This window comes from Cynoglossus semilaevis, chromosome 19, assembly GCF_000523025.1.
Source record: "Cynoglossus semilaevis isolate Cse_v1.0 chromosome 19, Cse_v1.0, whole genome shotgun sequence".
Taxonomy (NCBI): domain Eukaryota; kingdom Metazoa; phylum Chordata; class Actinopteri; order Pleuronectiformes; family Cynoglossidae; genus Cynoglossus; species Cynoglossus semilaevis.
Genome location: NC_024325.1, coordinates 15,841,442 through 15,863,917, shown reverse-complemented (window position 1 = coordinate 15,863,917; position 22,476 = coordinate 15,841,442). Strand labels below are relative to the sequence as shown.

The 22,476-nt window shown below is 41.2% G+C and overlaps 1 protein-coding gene across 1 annotated transcript in view; it reads left to right on the top strand.

The window, feature by feature from the left end:
• The window catches only part of LOC103395574 (ephrin type-B receptor 4), a 61,560-nt gene that overhangs the window by 21,839 nt on the left and 17,245 nt on the right, over nucleotides 1-22,476 (top strand). The window contains exons 2-4 of the mRNA XM_008333327.3: nucleotides 15,893-15,963; nucleotides 19,673-19,954; nucleotides 21,825-22,215. Coding sequence (XP_008331549.1) covers nucleotides 15,893-15,963; nucleotides 19,673-19,954; nucleotides 21,825-22,215 — 744 coding nt within the window. The remainder of the gene's footprint in view (nucleotides 1-15,892; nucleotides 15,964-19,672; nucleotides 19,955-21,824; nucleotides 22,216-22,476) is intronic.

Genomic DNA, 22,476 nt, shown 5'->3' with positions numbered 1-22,476 from the left:
GGGGTGAGGAGGGGGAGAGGCATCCATGCACACTTCAAGATGTGCAAATATATTAGTAGCACATATTTATGTTCGGTAATAATTGACACCTGGAGGCAGTGGGGTGAGATGTATGTGACAGCGTGAAGTGCATCATCGTCAAAGGGGATGTTGAATCAATGTTGAAATCTCTATGATTTAACCCAGTCACTCATTGACTCATGTATCGCACGTAATGAACAGCGAATGTGATCTATTTCTCAAGACCTTCTTGTTGTTGTTTTACCTTTGAATAACTGAAAATATAATGTGAAAAAAAAATCAGCAATGCATCTCTGGAAACAAATAAAATACTACATGAAAAATGAAATACTATATATATATATATGTAGAATTACACTTAAATAAAACATTGCAAGAGAAATGCAATTCAACTGCAAAAAAAAAAAAAAAAGTAACATCAGTCATCATGACTAATAATAGCAAGAAAAATACAGGACTAAGTTATGTAGGCCAACATATATTTCCCCACATTTTCCACATCTCCATTCTCTGCTGTCTTCACTCACTCTGACTTTTTTTTAAAAACGCCACCACCAGAATATAAAGTTTAGCCTTTGGGGAAGCGCAGACGCGTTCGTATCGTTGGGAATCCATTATACCGGCGCAGCGTAATGTAGCATATTAATAACAACGGTTGTAATGATAATAATAATAATAATTGTTGGTTGTTGACGAGACTGTGTTTGTGATTGTTTGGAGTCTTGTTGTGATTATAATTAAAGACGCACAAACAGAGAGAGTTATGGTTCGGTGTTTATTCCAAGGCCGTTCTTCTCATTTACATTGTACAAAATCTGGATCTGGTGAAAAGGGCTTTTTTTTTTTTTTCTTGGTAAGGAGAGAAAAATGGGAAGAAAAGCCTGGATTTTAAATAATTCTCTGCTGGAAGCGTGCACTGCGTGTTGCGATATTTTTCCTCGCTGCATCGTAAGCTGACCTACATCTCCTGTTTGATGTGCTGCCTTTTAGTTAACGTGCATTTCTCTTGCTTCAGCATCAACCTGGAGAACATTTGCTTCCACCTTTATGCGTGCTCACGGCTTCTCCGCGTCTCCCAGGGCCTGCGTTTCACACACACACACACACACACACACACTGAAGCCAGTGGGCTGCTGAGCTGTACACAGTTTAACAGACATTCTCACACACTAGCAGCCCTCCTACGGCTCGCTCACAGCTACCAGCTTCTAAAGAACGTCCGGCTCCAGGAGCGAGAGGTCAGTCGAATTAAAAGCAGCACAAAACACCCTCTTCTTGCCAGTCTTCTGTCTCCGTCTGACAAAGGCTGCGCACAAAACCATCCTTCACGTGTTTTTCCTGCCCGTGATGGATTATACCTCTGCTCATCCTCGTCCAAGCCCTTAAGGAGTCATTGTGTTATTTACCTCCAGGCAGTTTATGAAAGGTGACAAATGAGTGCTATTGGACTCCGAATAACTCATAAACTACTACATTTAGCCAAAAAATCAAAACCCAAACGACTCGGCTGCCTCTTCCTCCTCCGGTAGTTAAACAAATGCACTCACATTTCTCAACAATATTATTTTGTCGTTATGTACAGATTATATCGATCTCCTCTGTGGAAATGCGTTACACACAGCAGTGGATCGAATGATAGAGACAATTACCTCTTAGTGGCTCTCTGGGCAAAAAAAAAAAAAAACAGTCGCAACAAAAGAGAAAAACGCTCCCAGGAAGTGACTTCTCTGGTATTTTTATTTTATTTTTTTTGTGTGTGTCAAACCTCAGATGGTTTATTTAGTCGGAGTTTGCAGTGTTAGCTTCAAGCTGTCCACCACCCACAGAACGTTAGTCAGTGAAGGCTTTGTGATCTGTTTTTTTTTTTTTTTCGTGTGATACGAGGTATTTACCTGAAAATGAATTGTGGATTGATCAAAACCTTAGTTTTTTGGTATTTGCAGACGCTGCACAGAAGTGGGTAGAAAGATTTGGAGCTACATTTTTTAGATAACTCTTCAGAGATCTCATCTCTCCACCAAAGTTTAGAAATAGAATCAAACACCGAGGTAAAACAACCAATTTGGGGATGAAAACCTCCTACTTTTTCCCTTTTATGCCTCAGACTGTGGTTATTGTATTAGAACAGACCGTACTACAACCTTGGACGCTCTCTTTGTGCACCACTAAGAAGAAATCCTTGATCAAATTATCTCAGGAACATTTGGAACTTCTAAAAAAAAAAAAATAAAAAACACAAATATAATTAGTTGTATTTATGTTTGTGTATTTTTGCTGGACGATTGAAAGTAAAAAATAATGATTTAGATTTTGAAAAAAAAATATTTCAAATCACTCATAGCTGCATTGACCTTTAGCAGGCCTGTAATTGGAAGTTGATGCTATTACGTTTGCTGTTGGCAAGCAAGGTAGACAGTCCTGTGTAACATTTTCTCATATTACTTGATCATTACTTGAAACAGTGACGTCCCAGTGTTGATGTAGCTTCCCTTAATCCTTCCCCCCCCACAGGCCCAGTGTTGATGTAGCTTCCCTTAATCCCCCTCCCCCCCCCCACAGGTTTTTGAAGTCATAGTTAAAAGACTCCTAAGTTGCTCATGCTAATGGTTAATCCATATCTCTTTAACTGGAAACCTAGCCAGTCTAATTATTGAAAGACACAGCAAAGACGTGGGTGGCAAACGCTCCTGCTGCTTAGGAAGATCATCCCAGATTTCAGCTCTGCGGGACTCCAAAGTGTCCGTCCTGACAGGGAGCCAGTCCATGACTAACCCCGACCACGGAGCTCAGTGTGCACAGGAGAACACAGTGAAAGGAGGGGGGCGGGGGTGGTGGTTGGTGGGGGTGGAAATCCTCTTCAAAAAGAGATTGAAAGTGTTTGACAACAAGCACACAACCTGCACTTTCCCATGGTGATGACAGCTCAGCTCAGCTCTCAGCAGATTGCTTCATTTGAGGCCAGTTGGTCTGTTGGAGGGGGGGGTGGGGCGGGTCGAGGGTGGGAGGGGGGGCAGTTCTTCTGACCACAGTGTGATGATGGGGGAGGCCTCACAGAGATTAAAAAACAAAACAAACCACACACAGGTGCGTTGACGGCTTCAGTTTTTTGTCCTGGTGTCAGTCAGGCCGTGTGGTTACGATGCAGTTTTTGACTGCGTTGGTAGTTGATACTGGAGTCGCTGTCGCTCAGCCGGACAGCAGAGCCTTCATTTTGCAGTGTGTGTGCTCCAGCAGTTGTTTGAAAATTATATAAACCAGGTAAACTACCAGTTCTACCTCCCACTCTGCAGACGTAATGCCCTGTTTTTGTTTAAGTGACATTTATACGTCTGTGTCGTGGTGTGACTTCTAGTCTGGTCTACTCACACTTTTACTTTTCTTATGTGCGACTGTTGTGACTATATATATGTATGTATATATGTGTATTTGTGTATATATATGTATGTATATATGTGTATTTGTGTATATATATGTATGTATATATGTGTATTTGTGTATATATATGTATGTATATATGTGTATTTGTGTATATATATGTATGTATATATGTGTATTTGTGTATATATATATATATTTTTTCACCATTATCTCTTAAAAGTCAGACGTACCTTTTTGCGACTGCTGTCTTTTTGAACCATTTCCCTAGTGCACAACAAATCATTTGCAGTTGATGTGCCCAGAGTTTTTCTTTTACCTCGTCTGTTATTTGTTTTCTTCTCCACTGATGTCCGACCTTTGACCGCACTGAGCAAAACCTTTTTATATAAAAGGAACACGTCTGTAGAGAACGGACAGATATCTGCACAGAATACGACAGGATTTAAAAAAAAAAAACCAAAATATTTTTTCATTTTAGTTTAATTTTAATTTATCGAAGCGCTTACCTTTTAGATGGGGGACAAATTTTCGATGTATGTATTTGTCAGTTACGATAAAAGTGATTCTTCTTCTTCGTGACGTTAGGAGTGGTTTATCAGTATCTATGAGGTGAGTGCACGGTGCAGTCAGAGTGATAGATGGGTTCAGACTAATGTGGGGTTTAATCCGTCTTCGTGTTTGGAATTAAGATTAGTAGAAAAGGCAAAAATGAAGGGAAATGGATGATAACTGGTGTCGACCAATTGGACCAAATGATGCACGGAAGGGAGAGGAGGAAGGTGGAGGAGGTGGAGGAGGTGGAGCGGCGTCAGGGTGATGTGACAGAAGGACGGCAGCAAGAGTGAAAGGGTGGTTTACACCAAGGTGGTGACCCCTGCTATGATCTATGGCTTGGAGACAGTGGCACTGTCTCAATGACAGAAGGTTGAGCTGGAGGTGGCAGAGTTCAAGATGCTGAGATTGTTATTGGGGAGGGACCATTACCAACAGGATTAAAACCCAGATTATCTGCTAGCGCTGAGGAGAGGAAGCGAGTCCGCTGCCGACAAGATGGCGGCGCCGGGTGCTGGCAGTTAGGAGAATGAAAGGATTAAAGAACGTGGAGGAGAACATGCAGATGGTTCTCAAGTCGAGATGGCCAACGACGGCAGGAGCTTGAGGGAAGCCGATCGGCCGTAACGACGCCGATAAACCGCATCCTCCTGTTGTGATGTTCCATCATAGAAACACTCGCTGGCCTTCATTATCAGGCGACAGAGTTGTGTCCATTGTCCATGTGACAAAAGGAGAAAAAAAAATGACCACCTTGTTCGTCTTTGCTGGTCGGAGACCTGCTTTTGTTCCGAGTTGCGCTGTTGTGAGTCACCTTCACTCCCCTCCACGTTGGCTTCCCAAAATGCAAATTCCCTGTCTGTATCTGTGCAGCTCGGGAGAACACACGGTGGCATCCTAATGACAGAAGCGGAGCTTTTAGTGTGAGACGGGGAGTGACGTCAACATGGGTTCTGATGTGGAATTCTTCTGTCATCAGTGGATATTAGCACTAATGTGGCTGATGATGATTGTCATCTGAGACAGCGAAGGTAATTCAAGGTGTTCGAAATTGCCCTGTTATAATGGAAGGGAGAAAATGAGTCTAAACAATGGAGGCAAATGACAAAAGAGTCGGCGCTGAGAGTGTGGCTCCGTGAGGATAACAACATGTGAATGGAGATATTAAGGCTAGAGAATATCTTAAAAAATAAAATAAAAAATAAAAAATCAGTGAATATTTATTGACTGCTGTCCTTAACCAAAAAGTGTTGTTTCTCTTTGTAATAAATAATTTTCAGCTCAAATATTTTTTCATTTTTGGGCCAAATAAGACAAACTGTGTCCACGCATAAAGTCATAACGATTTCTAAACTTTGTTCCCAAACTTTTTCCCACCTTTTGTAGATAGGACTATTGTCAGGTTAACCCCCCCCCCCCTCTTCCCACCCCCTAACCAAACTTAAAGCTAACGCTTTAAAACTGCTGGTCTTTATTTTAACCACTGATTCCTGTCAAAGTGAAATTCCTTTTGTACAAAAGAAATAAAATTTAAATTCACCCACTCTGGCGTCAATAAAGAAAATTTGAAAATATAACAAATATTCCCGACTGTACCCCCCCGGCCCACCCCCAGAATAGTGCCTCGCCCTCTTAGGGTGGTGCTGCCAATGGGTTATTAGAAATAAGAAGCCACTTTAGCTGTTTTTGATGTTTCCTTCTCATGTTAATCTCCCAGCTTTGGACGAACCCTGGTGGATTAAGATGTTATAATTACAAAGGTGTCTGGTTTTAGTAACTAAACATGTTTAGATGTGTCTCTCTGTCGGCGTCTGTTTCAACTTTTATCATTATAGCTTGTGTTGAGCCGTGTCACAATTTATTTGATCAGGTCTTTTTAACCCTAAAAAAACTTTTTCCTTTCTTTTTTACGTTCAACCGAGACAATTCTTCCAAATCCTGCAGTTCTGATCAAACTCCGTCTGATATTGTCACCTTCAAAAACACTAGAAGAACATTTGGAAGGAAATTTGAAGAAGTCTTGGATCAAACATTGCTGCAGAGGAGCCATGACGTGAACAGGATTTTTTTTTCTTCTTCAACTTCTCGTTTTCAAATGAAGTCATGTCGTAATCTCACAGTTGTGTAATAACAGGGACGTTGTACTGTGTACTGTATTTAAGGCGTTTCAATCTTTCATATTTCAATCATAGAAACCTGAAGTTGCCCGTAAATCCGTTGCTCTGTGTTATTTTGGTTTTCACGAATGAACAGCAGATTTTACAGTTTACTGTAAGAATCTTGGCATCGATAATAGAAGAAGAACACTTTTATTTTTGCTCCAACATTCACCCAATCAGAGTAAAGCTATTAAAAAAATAGCAGGTCATGTTTTGTTTTTCAGCTGGAGCCTCAGCTAAGGGTCGCCGTAACAGGCCATTTAACATAAATACAGACATATTTTACAGCGTATCAAGCGTGGCCACTTTAGAGGGATCCCAGAATAAACATATAGAGCTGGAAATGAACATAATGGCTCCCCTTCGCACGTTACATAGCCGTGCAAAAATGCAGAAGTCTCACAGAGGGCGCCGTACCCTCCTCAGAAAATTAACATTTTCTTGAACAAGTCTTTCAAGTTCCCTTTTTTTTTTGTAATTGATTCCTCCTCTTATAGGATTCTGCTTTAGGAAGCCACCGGGGAGTGGGTATAGCCGCCAAGAATGTTCTCAATAAGCTGTCAGGATTTCTCTCTCTCTCTCTTTATTCCTGGAGATAGTTTGAGAAAGTTTTGCCCCATTTCTGTGTCAAGTCAATATTCCAAAAAAGACTTGAATAGGCAGAAAAGTAAAGCAGATTCATTTCACCATTTCAGACGAGGGCGTTGGTAGGTTGGGGATTTTATTTTTTGCAGCATTTAAATTTAGTTTTTAAAGCCTAAAATGTTGTATTCGTCGGCTCAGAAATGTTTATTACTAACAGAATATCAGCACCGAAGGCATTTAAGGTCAATGTTTTTCTGCATGTTTTTTTTTTTCTTTGTTGAGCTGTTGAAGCCAAAGTAAGCTGCTGGCAGTTTTTATCGTTTTTTTTTTTTTGGAAGTACACAAACACAGGGAAATACTATCACCGTCGCCTGTTTGTAAATGGTTTTCATTATTCAGCAGGCGTATCTTTAGAACGGTGAACTCGCTCTGTGTGGGAGGAAGAAAAAAAAAAAGGACGTGTTTGGTTGGTGCTTAGTTCACAGCAGGGTCTGAAGTTAAGAGAGCGTCAGGGCCAATGTTAAATATCAGAAACTGACCTTGCAGTTGATGTAAAGAGGGCGAGATAAATGTAAACACTGAAAAGTTGTTTTTTTTGTTTTTTTTTTTTCTTTGCAAAAATTCCAGGGTTAAAACTCTGTGGCTGTGCATTTGCAGGCTGCTCAGCTCCATTCATCTCCTCCTCGGCTTAACCACAGTGTTATTGACCAGTAAAGTTTATAAAAAAAAAAAAGTATTTTCAGTTAAACAAATAGAGTCTTAACCAGTCCAGGCGGAGTCTGAAAACTTGCAGACGTGTTGCTGCTGCTGCTGCTGCCGTTCTTCCACTGGTGCCTAATAAAGTGCGGGGCTGATTAGACCTTAATGTGCGTTGAAAGATTGAGTGGTTCAGGACATTTGATAACAGTTTGTGATGAAAAAATTACTTTAGAAATAAAAACCAAAATAAGAGTGCCGGCCTAAATCATAGAAAAGACAACTACGGCGTCAATCAGAGTGTCTGAATTAAATGATAATTCAGTCTCTGACAATTTTTAAAAGTCATTGTTTTTTTTGGGTTTTTTTACATCTAATTATTGTCACATAATTGGCAGTCCAAGTTCAAGTCGTGACATTTCATAAACAAAGTCCGCGGAGACCCACGATGGATTCAACGCAATCGTTTCGATCATGTCTGACATTTCTTTAAAGATGGTTCCAGTTTATCAGGGACCAGAGTTTGGAAACAACAAAAATGAAACAGTTTTTCATCAGTCAACACTGATTGAGTCAATGTTTCTCGGTGGTTCTGTAGACATGAACTCTTCTCAAACATGTCCGGGTTTAACACCAACCCAGTCCAGATGTCAGTCGTTCGGCTGTGAGATAATATATAAATACGTTGTAAAGGTTGGTTGATCACTGGTACACACTAGGACCTGGTATGTTAATGTGTAGGGATGGGACTCAAGAACTGGTTCTCGTAGAGAAGTCGGTTCGCAGTAATCCAGAGGGTGGGGATCAGAACCCGCAGCTCTGTGCAGCCCTCGAAGGCTAACGTGGCCGTAGATGCACGTGAAGTTCTGTTTAGCTGTCGACTCTAAAGGTCAGACCTTGTTCGGTGCCGCAGCGACGCAAACAAGTCAAGGCCTCGTGTCTTCTCAGCCTGTTGCTCTCATTTATATCAGGGTCAAAAACGTTCTCCTTCTGCCTGGTTTATGTTGAAATTCCCTGAACTGAAGCTGCGTCTCAACAGCAACCGTTTCTCTTTTCATTTGACTTCTGCGTCTGCCATTAATTAAAATGAAAAAGCTCAGGATTCCAGATGCCTCTGTTTGTTTTCATCTGCCTTTTTTTTTGTTGTAGTTTGTTTTGCGTTCGTACAACAAAACAAAAGCTGTTGTTAAATCCTTTTTCTGCTTCCGCTCCTGTTGTGATACACAGATGGATTTGTGTTTAACACTCAGCCAGGATTTGAGAAGATTAAACAGGTGTACGCCTTGAGACCAGAGCACAATACGTGTGATTGAACAATAACTACAAATTAAAACGAATCCGTAAGTGTTACCATTGGGGAAACACACAGTTTTCATAATCTTTAAAAAAACGTTTTTGTGAAACGACCCTGTTCATCGAGGCTCTCTGTAAATCAAAAAACAGTTAGCAAGTAGGTGTCGGGTTTAATCCTCGGTGGTGGAGTTGAGGTCAGTCTGTATGATTCGCCGTAGCTCGTGATCCTTTCCAGTAGCATCTCTGGTTTCTGTCCTAGTAAAGAGGCTGTTCTGGGTCTCGGAGCAACTTGATGTGAATTCCCTGCAGACGACAACGGGGAAAAAAAGTGTCAAACATGGAGGGAAAAAAATGGTGTTTTTCCCTCATTGTTGCTCCTTTCGTCCACCTCAGTGTCTGTTTGTGACACGTCGGAGTAGCTGAGGTTATTGTTGTACAGTAACAGCAGCAGTACAGCTGCTTTGACCTCAGCCAGACCAGGAGACAGGAAGGGGTCAGGCACCACAGGAAGTTTATGGTCTAATCCCAACAGACACAACTCCTGTCAAAGATACACAAACATAGGACAGAACAACACTCATTCATATCATACACAAATGAAAATCAAATGTAAGGAATTTTTTTTTCTTTTTTGTGTGCACCTTCATGTTCCACGTGAGCATCGAGGACACGCAATTTTTTATTTTCTACAAGTAGTTCATGTTCCACGTGAGCATCGAGGACATGCAATTTTTTATTTTTTATTTTCTACAAGTAGAAAAACACTTCACTTCTATGCACGCCTGAAGGTTACCGTGAAGTGTGAAGGGAAATATTTGACTGACTTTCATTGTAGCATATCTGAACAAAACTGTTATTTTACCCAACAGCAACTTCCCAAGTGTCACTGTTGAAATAATAACCAGTGCAGGTGTTTTGATTTAACCTCAGAAAACTGTGTTAATGAGACATCTTTAAAGCTGGGAGGTGATTTTTTGACCTTTGAGTCGACGCAGACTGGCTGTTTCCTACCGTTTCCTGTCTTTGTGCTTAGCCAAGCTAGCTGTTCGCACACACACACACACACACACACAGGACCGACTCGACAATAGTTTCCTCGTGTAAGGCGGGCAGACGAAGCACACATGTACACGTCTTATACATATGTGAAAGTATCGAATAGCCGCAGGCGCCAGAATATCCCAAAAACATGTCTGAATTCAGGGTTTTTCAGCTTTGCACAATTTAAAACATGTGGTGGCGTTATTCCACCGAAACACGTTTGGTTTAGAAGGAAAGCTGGAAGACATTAGCCACCTATCAAAGACTTTCAAACTTTCTTTTTCAACATTCAAATTCATGTTTTAACATAAAAAATATAGACGAGCCAACGTTGAGTTGTGTTCCCACAGATGTTGGTGCAGCTCTTAAGTGCGGAACTAAATATTCTCCTGTTGATTAAGTCGGTTCATCAGAGATATTGCACCTGACGTTACCGGTATTACACTTGTAATAATGAAACTGGGCTGCTGTTCAGTTATAATGGGTTCTTTAAACCACGGAGGAACGTGAAAGATTTCGCATTAAGTGTGGGAAGTGATAGCAGCGTCAACGTTGGTCAAATAAACAAATCCCCAAACCCTCCATCACCCTCTTTTCTTACGCTTCTAAAGTTTCTTCAGCCCCGTTCTTTCTCTCTGCCTGCGTCTCTTTAAATGCAGAGGGGGGTAATTGGCTCTGATTTTTTAATTAAAACGAGGCGATGTCTAATTGTAGCTAAGCTGGGGCAAATCTTTCTAGACCAGTAATTTCCTTTTCCCTGTCCCAAGCTGCTGCAAAAAAGACTGGAAAACACCAAATGTGAAGTGGCATTTAAAACAAAAAAAAAAACAAGAAGCAGAAAGAGCTTCAGGTCAAATGTTCTCAAATGTACACTCATTTGTTAAGTCTGTAGACAGATGTAAAGATCATGAGGGTTACTCATTTGCTTTGTAGGTTCCCATTGTCAAAAAGTCACCTGAATCCCCCATGTTATCTGCCTGTCATCCAGAAATTCTTTCTCTACTGCTGTGTTTTTCTGACACTCACGTTATGATAAAAATACCAGCGTACCACGTTGTACGGCTGATCTCAAACCACATTCCTCGGATTTCTTTTTTTTTTCCCTTCACGTTGAAATCCTCTCATAATTTCTCTCCCTATTACATTTTAAAGACTTTTTTTTATTTTTTTAATAACGATGCCTCCGAGGGTCAACACTGGTTCGTGTCCGCCAGCGTCAGTTGTTCAGCTTGAACTCCTCCGCTGTCTGTTATTGTAGTCAATTGTACAGTAATTACTGTACTACGGTTTGTTTTGGGTTTTTAAATACGACCAGATGACGAGTTTTCATTGTTTGTACATTTTTCTAGCACTCAGGGCAATTTTCCGGCAGTGGGTGGTCACCTCTGCCGAAAGAATGTAGGGGAAGCGCCGGCTTCCTCCGACAGGACTGGAGCTGGAGTCGAGTTCAGTGAAAGGCAAGGCTGTGCATGCACATAACAGAAACACTCACGCTCACACATCCTGTCTCATAAACCTTAATGATAGAGCGACGATAAACAGTGATTACCAAGGCCTGGAGCTCAGTGTTTCTTTCCCACTTCTTTAGAAAAAAATAAATAAAAAAATACTCACCATGAAAAACAGACAGGTGTGTGTGCATATGAAAGGTGGAGGAAGATCTCTTCTTTGTACTGCAGCCTCGCCGCCATAATGGAGGTGTTTTAAATTATGCTGGAGTGAACTGGAGGCAGCCTCTTTGCAGGCGAAGCGCTGGCCTGGATTGTGCCACCCAATTATCGTCCTCCTCCACCTCTGTCCTCCTTTTCTCTGCTCTTTATATACTGCTTTTTTTTCCCCTCCTTCCTCTTCATCACCTGTCTCAGATTCTTGTTAAAAAAGCCATTGGGAAGCTGCGGTTGTGAAGTGGAGGAGGGTGAAAAAGCATGTTTGTGTTTTTTTATTTTCCGGGAGGTTCGCAATCAGAGAGAATAAAACGAGACAGAAAGAAAGAGAAATGTGGGAGTACAGAGGGATACAATTAATTTGTCTTACATTTTCCTTATTCGTGAAGAGAGGAAATCTTATTAGTATCATTTCACTGTGAGAACAATAAGAAGGAGAGTCTCGATGCATCTACGTGTTAAGACCGTTTATTTCCAACGTTGTAGTTCTTTGTTTTGGACCACTGTTCCTCATGGGGGAACAAGCACTGCAGCTAATGAGGCTGAACATAATTCCTGAGGTTTCAGAGGTTTAACAAAGATTTGAATTGGACCTCCTGTTAGCTGCGGCTCCTGTTAGCATTACCGGTTGTGATCAGGGTTAGAGATAAAGCTGAGAGATTTGAGCAGAGTCCTAACAAGAGTGTGTGTGTGTGAGTGTGAGAACAGCCTGAATGAGCCATCACCGTTCATTGAAGTCACTGCTGCAAATGAGCATTTGGCAGAGACAAAACAAATCCTGCAGGCTGTCCAACTTTCATTGACAACATGTTGGTGCGAGACCTTTATCAGGCAGGTGTGGGTTCACGCCCGGACACCGGTGGTAACTGAGAGTTGGTTCACAACAACAAGACCGGTCTGGGTCCGTCTCCAGGTTCCACTCTGTGCCCGGCGGTTGTTCCAGAGTAGTTTGTAGCAGGAAGTTACCGTCCAGACGGACTGGGTTTGGAATATAACTGCATACCTCTGTGTCTCTGGTCCTTAAATCCTGACTGGCCCCTAACTGCTATGGCACCTAGCGCTGGACCCCGGGGTCCAAGAGTTGAGTCTGGAACCAGTTGTTGTGGAGACAATTTTCCCAATCAATGAGTGTGAAATAAATAAAGAGCCTGGGAAGAAGGATGTAGGTTTTAACACAGAAAGTCAAGATGTTCTGCAGAATTCTTGATTCTAGAAAGTCTAAAACCAGATATTAAACTGTAGACAATTGCGGAGAACGTCACATTTAATGTTTTTTTTATTTTTATTTATAGTTATTGTTTACATGAAAATGTTAGTGTGGTGTGTAGCAGTAAAGATGTTGCAGTATATCTGAGGTACTGTAGCAGTATCACCAGGAAACAGGAAGGTGTTGTTGTTGTGCACTAAATTTAATAGAAAATGTGATTTGTGATGTGGTTTGGTTTTATTGTTGTTGAAACAGAGAAGGAAACAGTGGAACAAACAAACAGACCATAACAACAACAACAACACATCCCTTTATATTCCAGTTTGGAGTGCACATTTTCTGACCAGTCCACACTCGTCTGTATTATCAGATCTCAAACCAGCAATTAACCATGAAACTCTGACGCCAGCCTCAGACAAAACATCTGTCTTTGTGCATTTGCCCGTGTCTCCCTGGGATGTGGGCAGATAAGTGGTAAATATGATTGCCTCTTATTTCCTCCCGATCACGGAGATTAGTAACTGTGGGCGTTGCATTTATTTTTGTTAAAATACTACAAGTCTCTGTGTGCGGAATGTATTCATAGGCCGTTGGAAAATCTCTTCTTTACAACCCACGCACAAGTCACGGCGATCGTCCATTCATCCATCATCTTCAACTGCTTATCCTGTTAAGGGTCGTAGAGGGAGGTGAGGGGTAGGTTGGGGGGGTGGTGTTGGCACTGGAGCCAAACCGTGGTCATTAGGGCTCATTTTATTTAGCAGATAACAGACACTTGGATACAGGTAACAGGATCAGCCAGGTGTCATTAGCGTGCGTGGGTATCTTATAAGCAGATACTGTAGCGATGGGGCTAGAAATGTATCACTGTTGATGTAGTACCGCACTTTATGTTATGGTTGGAATAGTACATTCATTATACAGACGTATAGTACAATATTGTATCTCATATACAGACGTATAGTACAATATTGTATTAGAGTCAATGAAATCTCATGTATTTATTTGCAGGTAAAAAAAAAGCTGAGTGTGATTGTAACAGTAGTTTTGGTCGCTGTCTCTCATCAGGTCGCCCTCTGGTGGAGTGTTTTTAAAATTCTTTTGACACTGAGTTTCTCGAGTTTTCTGTTTGCGTTAATGGCTCTTAATAATGGTAATAGGTCTGGTGAGGCGACGACTTTATTATTGTTGTGATGCATAGTTAATATCAGAACAATAACTAATTATTTTTTAAAAAAATCCTGTGTTAAGGCAGGATAAAGTAGTTGTTAACATCGACTAATTAATGGATCATTTCTCTTATCTGCTAGTTTGGCAAGACCGCAGATTTTCCTAACTCGCGTTATTAAACACAACTGAGAATATTAGCAGCTAAGGCTAGAGGCTAACGGCTGCCAAAAAACTCTACGTTAAACATAAACATAAGAGGATTTTGAAACAGCTTTGGTTTTTTTTGTTTATAACTCGGTCTCTCGTTACTGATTCTGTTGAGTAGGACTTGTTTTAACCACTAGGTGACTGCGTCCACAAAACCAAATGTAGCCTCTAAAACTTGTAATTATTGACACGACATAAAGGCAAAAATGAAAGTGAATTATTGCTTTGCACATGTCAGAAACCGGAGGAAACCACTGCCCTTCAAATGTAGTAGTTTCTGCTCTTAAGTCTGTAACACGTCCTGCCTCCAGGAGGAGGTGTGGAGCAGGTTGATTACGGACAACACCTCGGCCGTTCTGTTCGTTGCGTTGAATAGTTTGAATGTGTTTTCACCTGAGATTTTTCAGACCAGACTCCGAGCCTTTCACACCATTTTCTCCATGCAGATAACCACATTTTATCTCCGCGGGCGTACGCTAGCATAATTGGATCTTGACAAAAGAAGGCTTTATTATTAAACCTGTTCAAGAAAAAGTCATTAGGCAAGAACCGCAGAGATGAGTTCACGGAATCTGTGTTAAACATCAGATAAACACGAATTCAGCAGCAGATGTTGGAGGTGGATACATGCACAAACTGTTGCTGAACAAAAGCCACAAAAAAGCAACAGTTTGCTTTCGCCCAGAGTGAAATCAGAGCGTTTTCTGAAGACGTGGTTCTGGTCACGGCTGAAAAACCACTCTTATCGTCGAAAGTATGAATTGAATTGGGCTTTGGATGCAGTAATGTTCTTTGTGCGAGAAACTTCTGTCGGATTTAATTGTGTGTCATGGAAGAAAAAAAATATATTACCATATTAAACTGCTGTTGGGTCGGAAATACATCACAAAAAGATTCCATTTTCCCCTGGAACTGCCTTTGTGTTTTTGTTTGTACTTCTGGTGTTTTGTGTTCCTGACTTTACAGCTGAACCTCATCCTACGAGTTTAATTCAACCAAACATCTTAATAACCTGGATGATAAACTCTCAATCAGACCGCCCCCCCACCCCTCGTCGACCCCTCCCATATCCTTTAACTCCCCTTCCTGTTGATTGAGGAACAGAGCTGCAGTAAAACCCTTTTATTGGTCTGACCTGAGACCCGAGAAAACCTCATATCATACAGTACAGGTGGGAAATAAAGGGGACTGTGATGTCCGTGAAGAACAGGGCTGTCAAACATACGGCCCGCGAGCCCAAAACTGGTACGGAAACGCACAAACACGACAATATATTTGTACTTTTTTTGCATGAAAACAACAGGGAAACATGTGGACGTATTGTGATTTATAGATAATGATGTTATGATCGTACTGGTCCGACCCCACTTGGCATCGAATCAGGCCGAATGTGGACCCTCCCCTGCCCCCCCCGAACCGAAATGACTTTTGACACTGCTGGTGTCAAAAACAACGTCTGTGTTTTACAGTGTGTGAGTTACAAACTGTTCAGGAAAATACTGAGACAGTGATTTGTAGCAGAGCAACAACAAAAGATTACAAAAACAATCAGTTCAACAGTTATCCCATACTGTGGACTGGTGGGGTTGACATCTTTCATATACAACGATACCCCCTGTTCCCACCCCTCTGTTTTCCCTTGACAAAAGCAGAGAGTCTTTTCAGCGGGTTTTAGTTTGACCACAGCCTCCATATATCTGAGGGAACAGGAGGCATGATGGGAATAAAAACAAACATGAGAGGGAAGACAATTTTGGGATAGTGATGATTGCTCCTGTGGATGTAATCGACTGGAGAAGCTGCTGCTGCTGCTGCTGCTGCTGCTGCTGCGTCACATGTGTGACTCCTTCTGAATGTGAATGTCATTTTGACATATTCCACTCTCTGACATGACACTTCCTGTTTTTTTGTGCACACAGAGGTCCTGATGAACACTAAGACGGAGACGTCAGATCTGAAATGGACCATCTATTCCCGCACCAAACCCGAGGTATGTAAACTCCAGCTCCTCCTCCTCCTCCTCCTCCTCCTCTGTGTTATCTGTATTCCTGAGGCAGACCTTGTGGTGACTGAGGATTTTTGGCTTCCAGCTGTTCCTTTGTTATGTTGGCAATAAAAGAGTTCCCTATAAGACCGGTAACTGACAGAGGAAAGGGAACGCCTGAGTGAGCCTTGGATTCAGAGTGTATTGGAAGCAGATGCTTTGATATATCCATCAACCTCTGAGCCGCTCACAATTTGAACCAGAGAAGCCCAAAAAGGACATAGTTGTAATTTGATCAACGGAGTAATGGTTGCTAGGGTGTTTTTTTTGGGTGTTTTTTTTTTTTTTTGCTCTACTCAGTGACGTCTAGGAGGAAAATGGTTGAAGCCTCACTGGCGTCAGAATATGTTTAAAGACTAAGGAAGTGTTCAACAACTCTGTTTGTGCTTTTCAAACCGACACTGTGTAGGATTTGGTAACATCTACTGTGGTGGAAACTACTGTTTCTACATTTGTCAGATTTCATCCCAGTATATACAAAAAACAAAACAAAAAATATATATATATGTGTATATGTGTATATATATATATATACACATATACATATATATAAACATATATATATACACATATACACATATATACATATATATAAACATATATATATATATACACATATACATATACATATATATAAACATATATATATATATATGTGTATATGTGTATATATATATATATATGTGTATATATATATATATGTTTATATATATGTATATATATGTATACATGTATATATATGTATATATATTTTGTCTTCAGTCACGTGTACACATTCCAAAAAGATGAAAACAGAACTAATTTTTCTGTAATTTTTTTTTCTATTTAAAACCTCGGGACAATATTGTTCCCAGTTAGTTTAATGACTTGAGACGTTTAACAGAGACATTTTCTGATTCGGTTCTGAATGTCATTACTCTAAATTTTTTGCTTTTCCGCCCTCAGACACCATGTTTTTAAATAGCTATGCTTTCAATCTCTCAATAATTTAATCTCAATTTCCTGAGACACAGGCCTTTGGTTAATATATACATCAGGGGTGTCAAAGATAAGGCCCGCAGGCCAAAGCTGGCACACTTGCGGTTTCAATTAGGTCTGCTTGATGAATTATGGAAACTAAAAAAAAATACACAAAAACTTAATGTTCAGGAAATGTTTTTTAAAATTATATTTATGATATATTTATATTATAATTTAGAAGATTTATCTAATATATATATATATGTAAAACCTTAGGTTATTTTTTTTAGTTACATCTTAAATTATATAGAATTAAATTAGGACAAGGACTGTGTTTACTCAAAAAAACAAAACAACTCAATAAATAAAATACAATAAAAAAATCAATTTCTATTCAGTCTAAATCTGTCAAACCTGCTGGTCCACAGAAGTAAAAAAAATGAAGGGAAATAAATGGATGTAAGGAAATGGAAAGTCACTTTCATTTTCACTGTTGTGTTGGTGACACCTAACTGGAAAACATAAAATAAAACCCGGCTGAACAATCATGTTCGCTGTCAATTTTTTTTTTTTTTACTCTGAACCATTCACTGCTCCCCTGTTAAAAATAGACAAGAGCTCTCTGCTTAGAAGACCCAGCGCCTCGCGGAGGCGAGCGGCTGTGTGGCTGCTGTAATCTATTAAAACGTGTGTCTAAATGAAGCAAGACGGCACAGACACGGCACTAGTCATGCATCCAGTGTGGCCCCGGCGTTAGACTAAATTAAAACCACAAAGCATAAAACAATGATTCAGTCGATAGAGACGGGCCGCAGTGGGGAGACGCCACAAGCTGTCGACGTCAAAACTGAAGATTTTAAAGGATTAACATGTGACTATATTTAGTCTGCTGGATGTCTGTGTGTGTGACATGTTTCTGGTTTCCTGTTTAAGAAACACTTAGATGGAGAAGATGATCAAATATTTTGCTAATTTTCATTAGAGAACTCTAATGGTATTTATTTAAATTATGTCATAAAAATAATTTCACGCCTTGACGATCATCTGTATCCAACAATAATGAAAAGAAAGTTTCAAACTGTGTTATATTCTTTAAACTTAACCAGCTCTGTGATGTCGTTAATTTAGCAAATGAATATATATTTTATTTAACTCTGGAAGGTTTTTTATTTGCTGTTTCTTATTTATTCAGGTAATCTTACTGAAAATATTTTTTATTTACTGGATCCACACAAAACATCAAACATCATCAAGTGTCATCATCATAATGAGTGTAATCCGCTAAATGCCGCTAACGATTGCTAGCAACTTAATATGCCTTCAGCTTTCCATTTTCCACGAATCTCATAAACAGTCCGCTAACAGCACGATGCTGTGGCAAATAATAACACAAAAATTGCTAAAACCAGCTAATGTTTTCTGTGCTACTTCAGGATGAAACTCTTAGCTAATTCTTAGCTAGCAACTAGCAACTGCTGCGGACGTTTGTTAGCCATTAGCAGTGCTGATGTTCGCTGGTTTACCAGTGAAATGAACTCGATTCCCTGTGTTTATGGAATCGCCAAAAATGTTAGCTTATGCTACCAGTGCTAATTATTGGTGGAGCATGCGCTAGTTGCTAATGCATGAATAACATAAATATTTTTTTTCAGTCAGTGGAATGTGTTTACATGCCTTAAGAAGTCAGTTGAATGTCTGTGGTGGTGGTGAACTCAGATCAGAACAACACCGCCCCCTGTCATTAAGTATTTGTTTATTTACCAAGGTCACTCCATCCAAACAGTGTCCAGTAATGTTATCACATACTGCAGCCTAAATCCAAATGATACCGCTGGGAATCTTTTTTTTTTTTTTTTTTCATAGCAAAAACGTTTTTCTTTCAGAAATAGGTTACGCCATAATCCGAGGTATTTATTTTGGGAGGATTAGAAGGAAGAATTCTCCTTTCAAGTGATTTTAAACCTGCCTCTCGGTTCTCCTCTGCTCTCTAATTCATTCAGGCCACTATTCTGCCTCACTCTACACGTCATCTGCAAATGGATTTTTAAAGATTTACATATTTACATAACTGCATTTCCCGGCCTGTAGTTCGGCAGATCTGCTAAATTCTGCCCTTTGAATATGTTAATTTCCTCCTCTTGGGGGAGTCGGTGATGGCAAACATGTTTGTTGTCGGCTCAGAAGCCAAACATGAAAGTATTTATCAGTCGTATTTGTATATTTTTTTTATGTGTGTGTGCAGTGTTCTGCAGAGGTCCTCTGTCAAGTTCCCCTCTGAATTCTCATCTTTTTTTTTTTTTTAGTTTAAAATGTGTGTGAGCAGTGAAAGCTGTCTGTCTCTCCGGTGCCGTATACAGCAGTATGCTCCGCTTGACAAGTGAGACTTCCCACTCACTGAGCTGCAGCTCAGTGGGAGGAATGATTTAACAACCCAGATTCAAATTTGGTCCCGATCAAATCCACAGAAGGCCAGACTCTGTCCCGCGGGGGTGGGCGTTGGGGGGGGGGTTTCTGACAGGTACTTTACAGCCCAGAGTCAGCAGAGGAGTGAGACCTCATTATGATGAGAAGGACATTTAACACGAAGCCAAAGATAATTATAAACACACTGTAGTCTCTACTCTGTACTCTTGGCGCCAGGTGTCAGTCGACGCTTCAACTTGACGTGTTTTGTTCTTTCGTCCGTTCTCCTCAGTGGGAGGAAGTCAGCGGTTTGGATGACGAGAACAACAGCGTGAGGACCTACCAGATCTGCCAGAGCGACAGCTCCCCCAGCCACTGGCTTCGCAGTGGCTTCATCCAGCGCGGGGGAGCCTCCCAGGTTTATGTGGAGCTGCGGTTCACCATGTTGGAGTGCTCTTCCAGAACCACTCACCACCGCAGCTGTAAAGAGACGTTCAACCTGTACTACTACCAGACCGACACTAACGACGCCACGGCCTCGTACCCACCGTGGATGGAAAACCCATACACCAAGGTATGTCCCGTCTGTGAGGTTTCTAACAAGACCTTCGTACGTGTAGACTCTGGATGACGTATACGGTCGTCTGTTTTATATATATATACACATAAAAACCTGTAGTAGGCATGACCGGAGGCCAGCCCAGGGGCTGCAGCTCAGTTCTTAAAATTAGGCATGACCGGAGGCCAGCCCAGGGGCTACAGCTCAGTTCTTACAATTTTTTTTTTTTTATGACCATCAGGTAGAGCCATCCATTTTTTTAAAAAGCGTATTTTTGTCCTGTTGATTACTTTTCAAGATTTTGTTCAAAGGCCTAGGGAATTTGGCCAACTTTTGTAGCCACGATTTAGCAAATCGTGAATTATTTAAGTGCTAAATTCAGTCTGTTTTGTGACTTTGTTTTGTTTTTGTTTTGTTTGTTTTTTTCAAAAAAATTTCTAGCACTATCTCCTCACCAACATTTAACATTTTTGTATTAAATTCACTTTTAGCTAAGTCACATCTAAGCTAGCATGTGTTTGGTTTCTGTTTGCTAACGTTAACTATTTCTCATGCAACCTTTTAACTTTTTTTTTTCATAGCTAAATCCTAAGTTCTTTGGTTTTAATCTTTGACAACTCTTAGCTATTGTTGCTATCGCTAATCGCTTATTTCTGGACAAACTTTTACCTACTGGGTTATTGTTTTGCGATCGTTACATCTCTGACTTCATTTTTATTTATTTTGAATAATCTCTATGATAAATGTTTGTTTATGTATTTTCACATTTAAACTTTGAGCTGTTTGTGCTTCACGTTTCGCTAGCTTTTATAATTTTATGAGCTCTTAAAGTGTAGCCAAACCTAATGTTTACTGGTCCGATCTGAGTTATGATGCATATGTATTTTTTGTATCCAGTACGTCGACCCTGGCATGAACTAGTACTAATGTCTTACATGTGAGCGTCTGTTAACGTAGAGTGAGCGACAGAAATAATAAATTCAGATAAAAACGAAAAGAAAAGACACGTCGTCAAACTTCCCACTGATTCGTCGGAATTCTGCTGATGTCACTGGGGTTATCGTGGACTGAGTTTCAAACCTTAAAAGTTATAAAGTGCAGATGTTGAATGTTGAGCGGACGGCATAAAAAAAAAACCCACAAGTGATCAAACCCCAGTGGACTCTTTTCCTTTTTCACGGCCTCAGTAAGTCTGCGGGTCGGCCTCGTACCGTCCCGCTGCCTTTTGGCCCGCGTCCATTTGGTCTCAGCATCGGCGTCTCTCTCCACAAATGTTATTTTTATGGTCATTATTGTGTGACATGTGTTTTATATCAAATTTATGACAGTGTCTCGTGGGAGTGAGGACCGTCTTTAGAGCCTCCCCCTCCTCGCCTGTGCTTTCATTGGGTTTAACAACCGTCGTGTTGTTGGGCTGATGCGTAACGTTGTTGACAGCATCGCCGTGTCCGTCCTCTGGCATCGCCGCATCCTTCAAACGCACACCAGGCTACCAGGAGACGATTCAGAAAACGGCTCGCTCTCCTCAACTTCATTATCACTTAATAATGTAACTCTGACAGAGGAATAAAATAGGGATAAAATGTTCATTGTGATGAATTGCCCGTCCTTCCAGCCAGATTCCTGTCCCGGCTTGTTGAGGTTCAAAGCTCCGTGTGACAAATGAGAAACAATGGATTTGGGGAAGGTAGTAAATCAATCTGAAGTCACAGCGGTGTGCTTTGGAAAGTGTTCAATAATGTAAAGCATATGCCATGTTTGGTTAATGGACATAAATGACTAAAACATGCAGAAACCATCCGGCCCCACGCTCATCAAGTTCAACTGCTGCGAGTTTGGCACCGGCTTCAACCTGAGCTCCTTTCTTTGCTCCTTCCTGTCGTAGGTGGACACGGTGGCTGCAGACTTTCTCCTGAGGAAGGGCGGGGAGAGGAAGTTCAACGTAAAGACCCTCAGGCTGGGCCCTCTCTCCAAGAGAGGCTTCTACTTGGCCTTCCAGGCTCAGGGCGCCTGCATGGCCCTGCTGTCCGTCAGAGTGTTCTTCAAGAAGTGCCCCCCGCTGGTCACCGCCCTCTCCTCCTTCCCCGTGACGATACCACGTACGTTGGTGCAGGAGGCCCAAGGTGTGTGTGTGGAGCACGCGGACCAGCAGGGCCCTCGACCCCGTCCGCCCAAGCTCTTCTGCGGGGAGGACGGTCAGTGGGTGGGACAGCCGACCACCTCCTGTGCCTGTCGTCCAGGATATGAGCCGGCGGAGGGACACACCCGATGCCTAGGTAAGAAGTCCAGTGGTTGTCCTCAACAATATTAACCAGTCTACAGTCATGAACAGTCCATCAGACTGTTGTGTCAGTCAGACTGAATGACTGTCCTGACCTCAGTCAGACTGACTCTGACACAAACCAGGCCCGCCGACCAGAGGTTGGAGCCAACAGAAACACATGCTGAGAGTTGATGATGGGAATTTAACCTCGGGATAGTCATGTGACCCAAAACCCACCACCCCTATGATAGAAACCCAAATCTTAAACCTAATA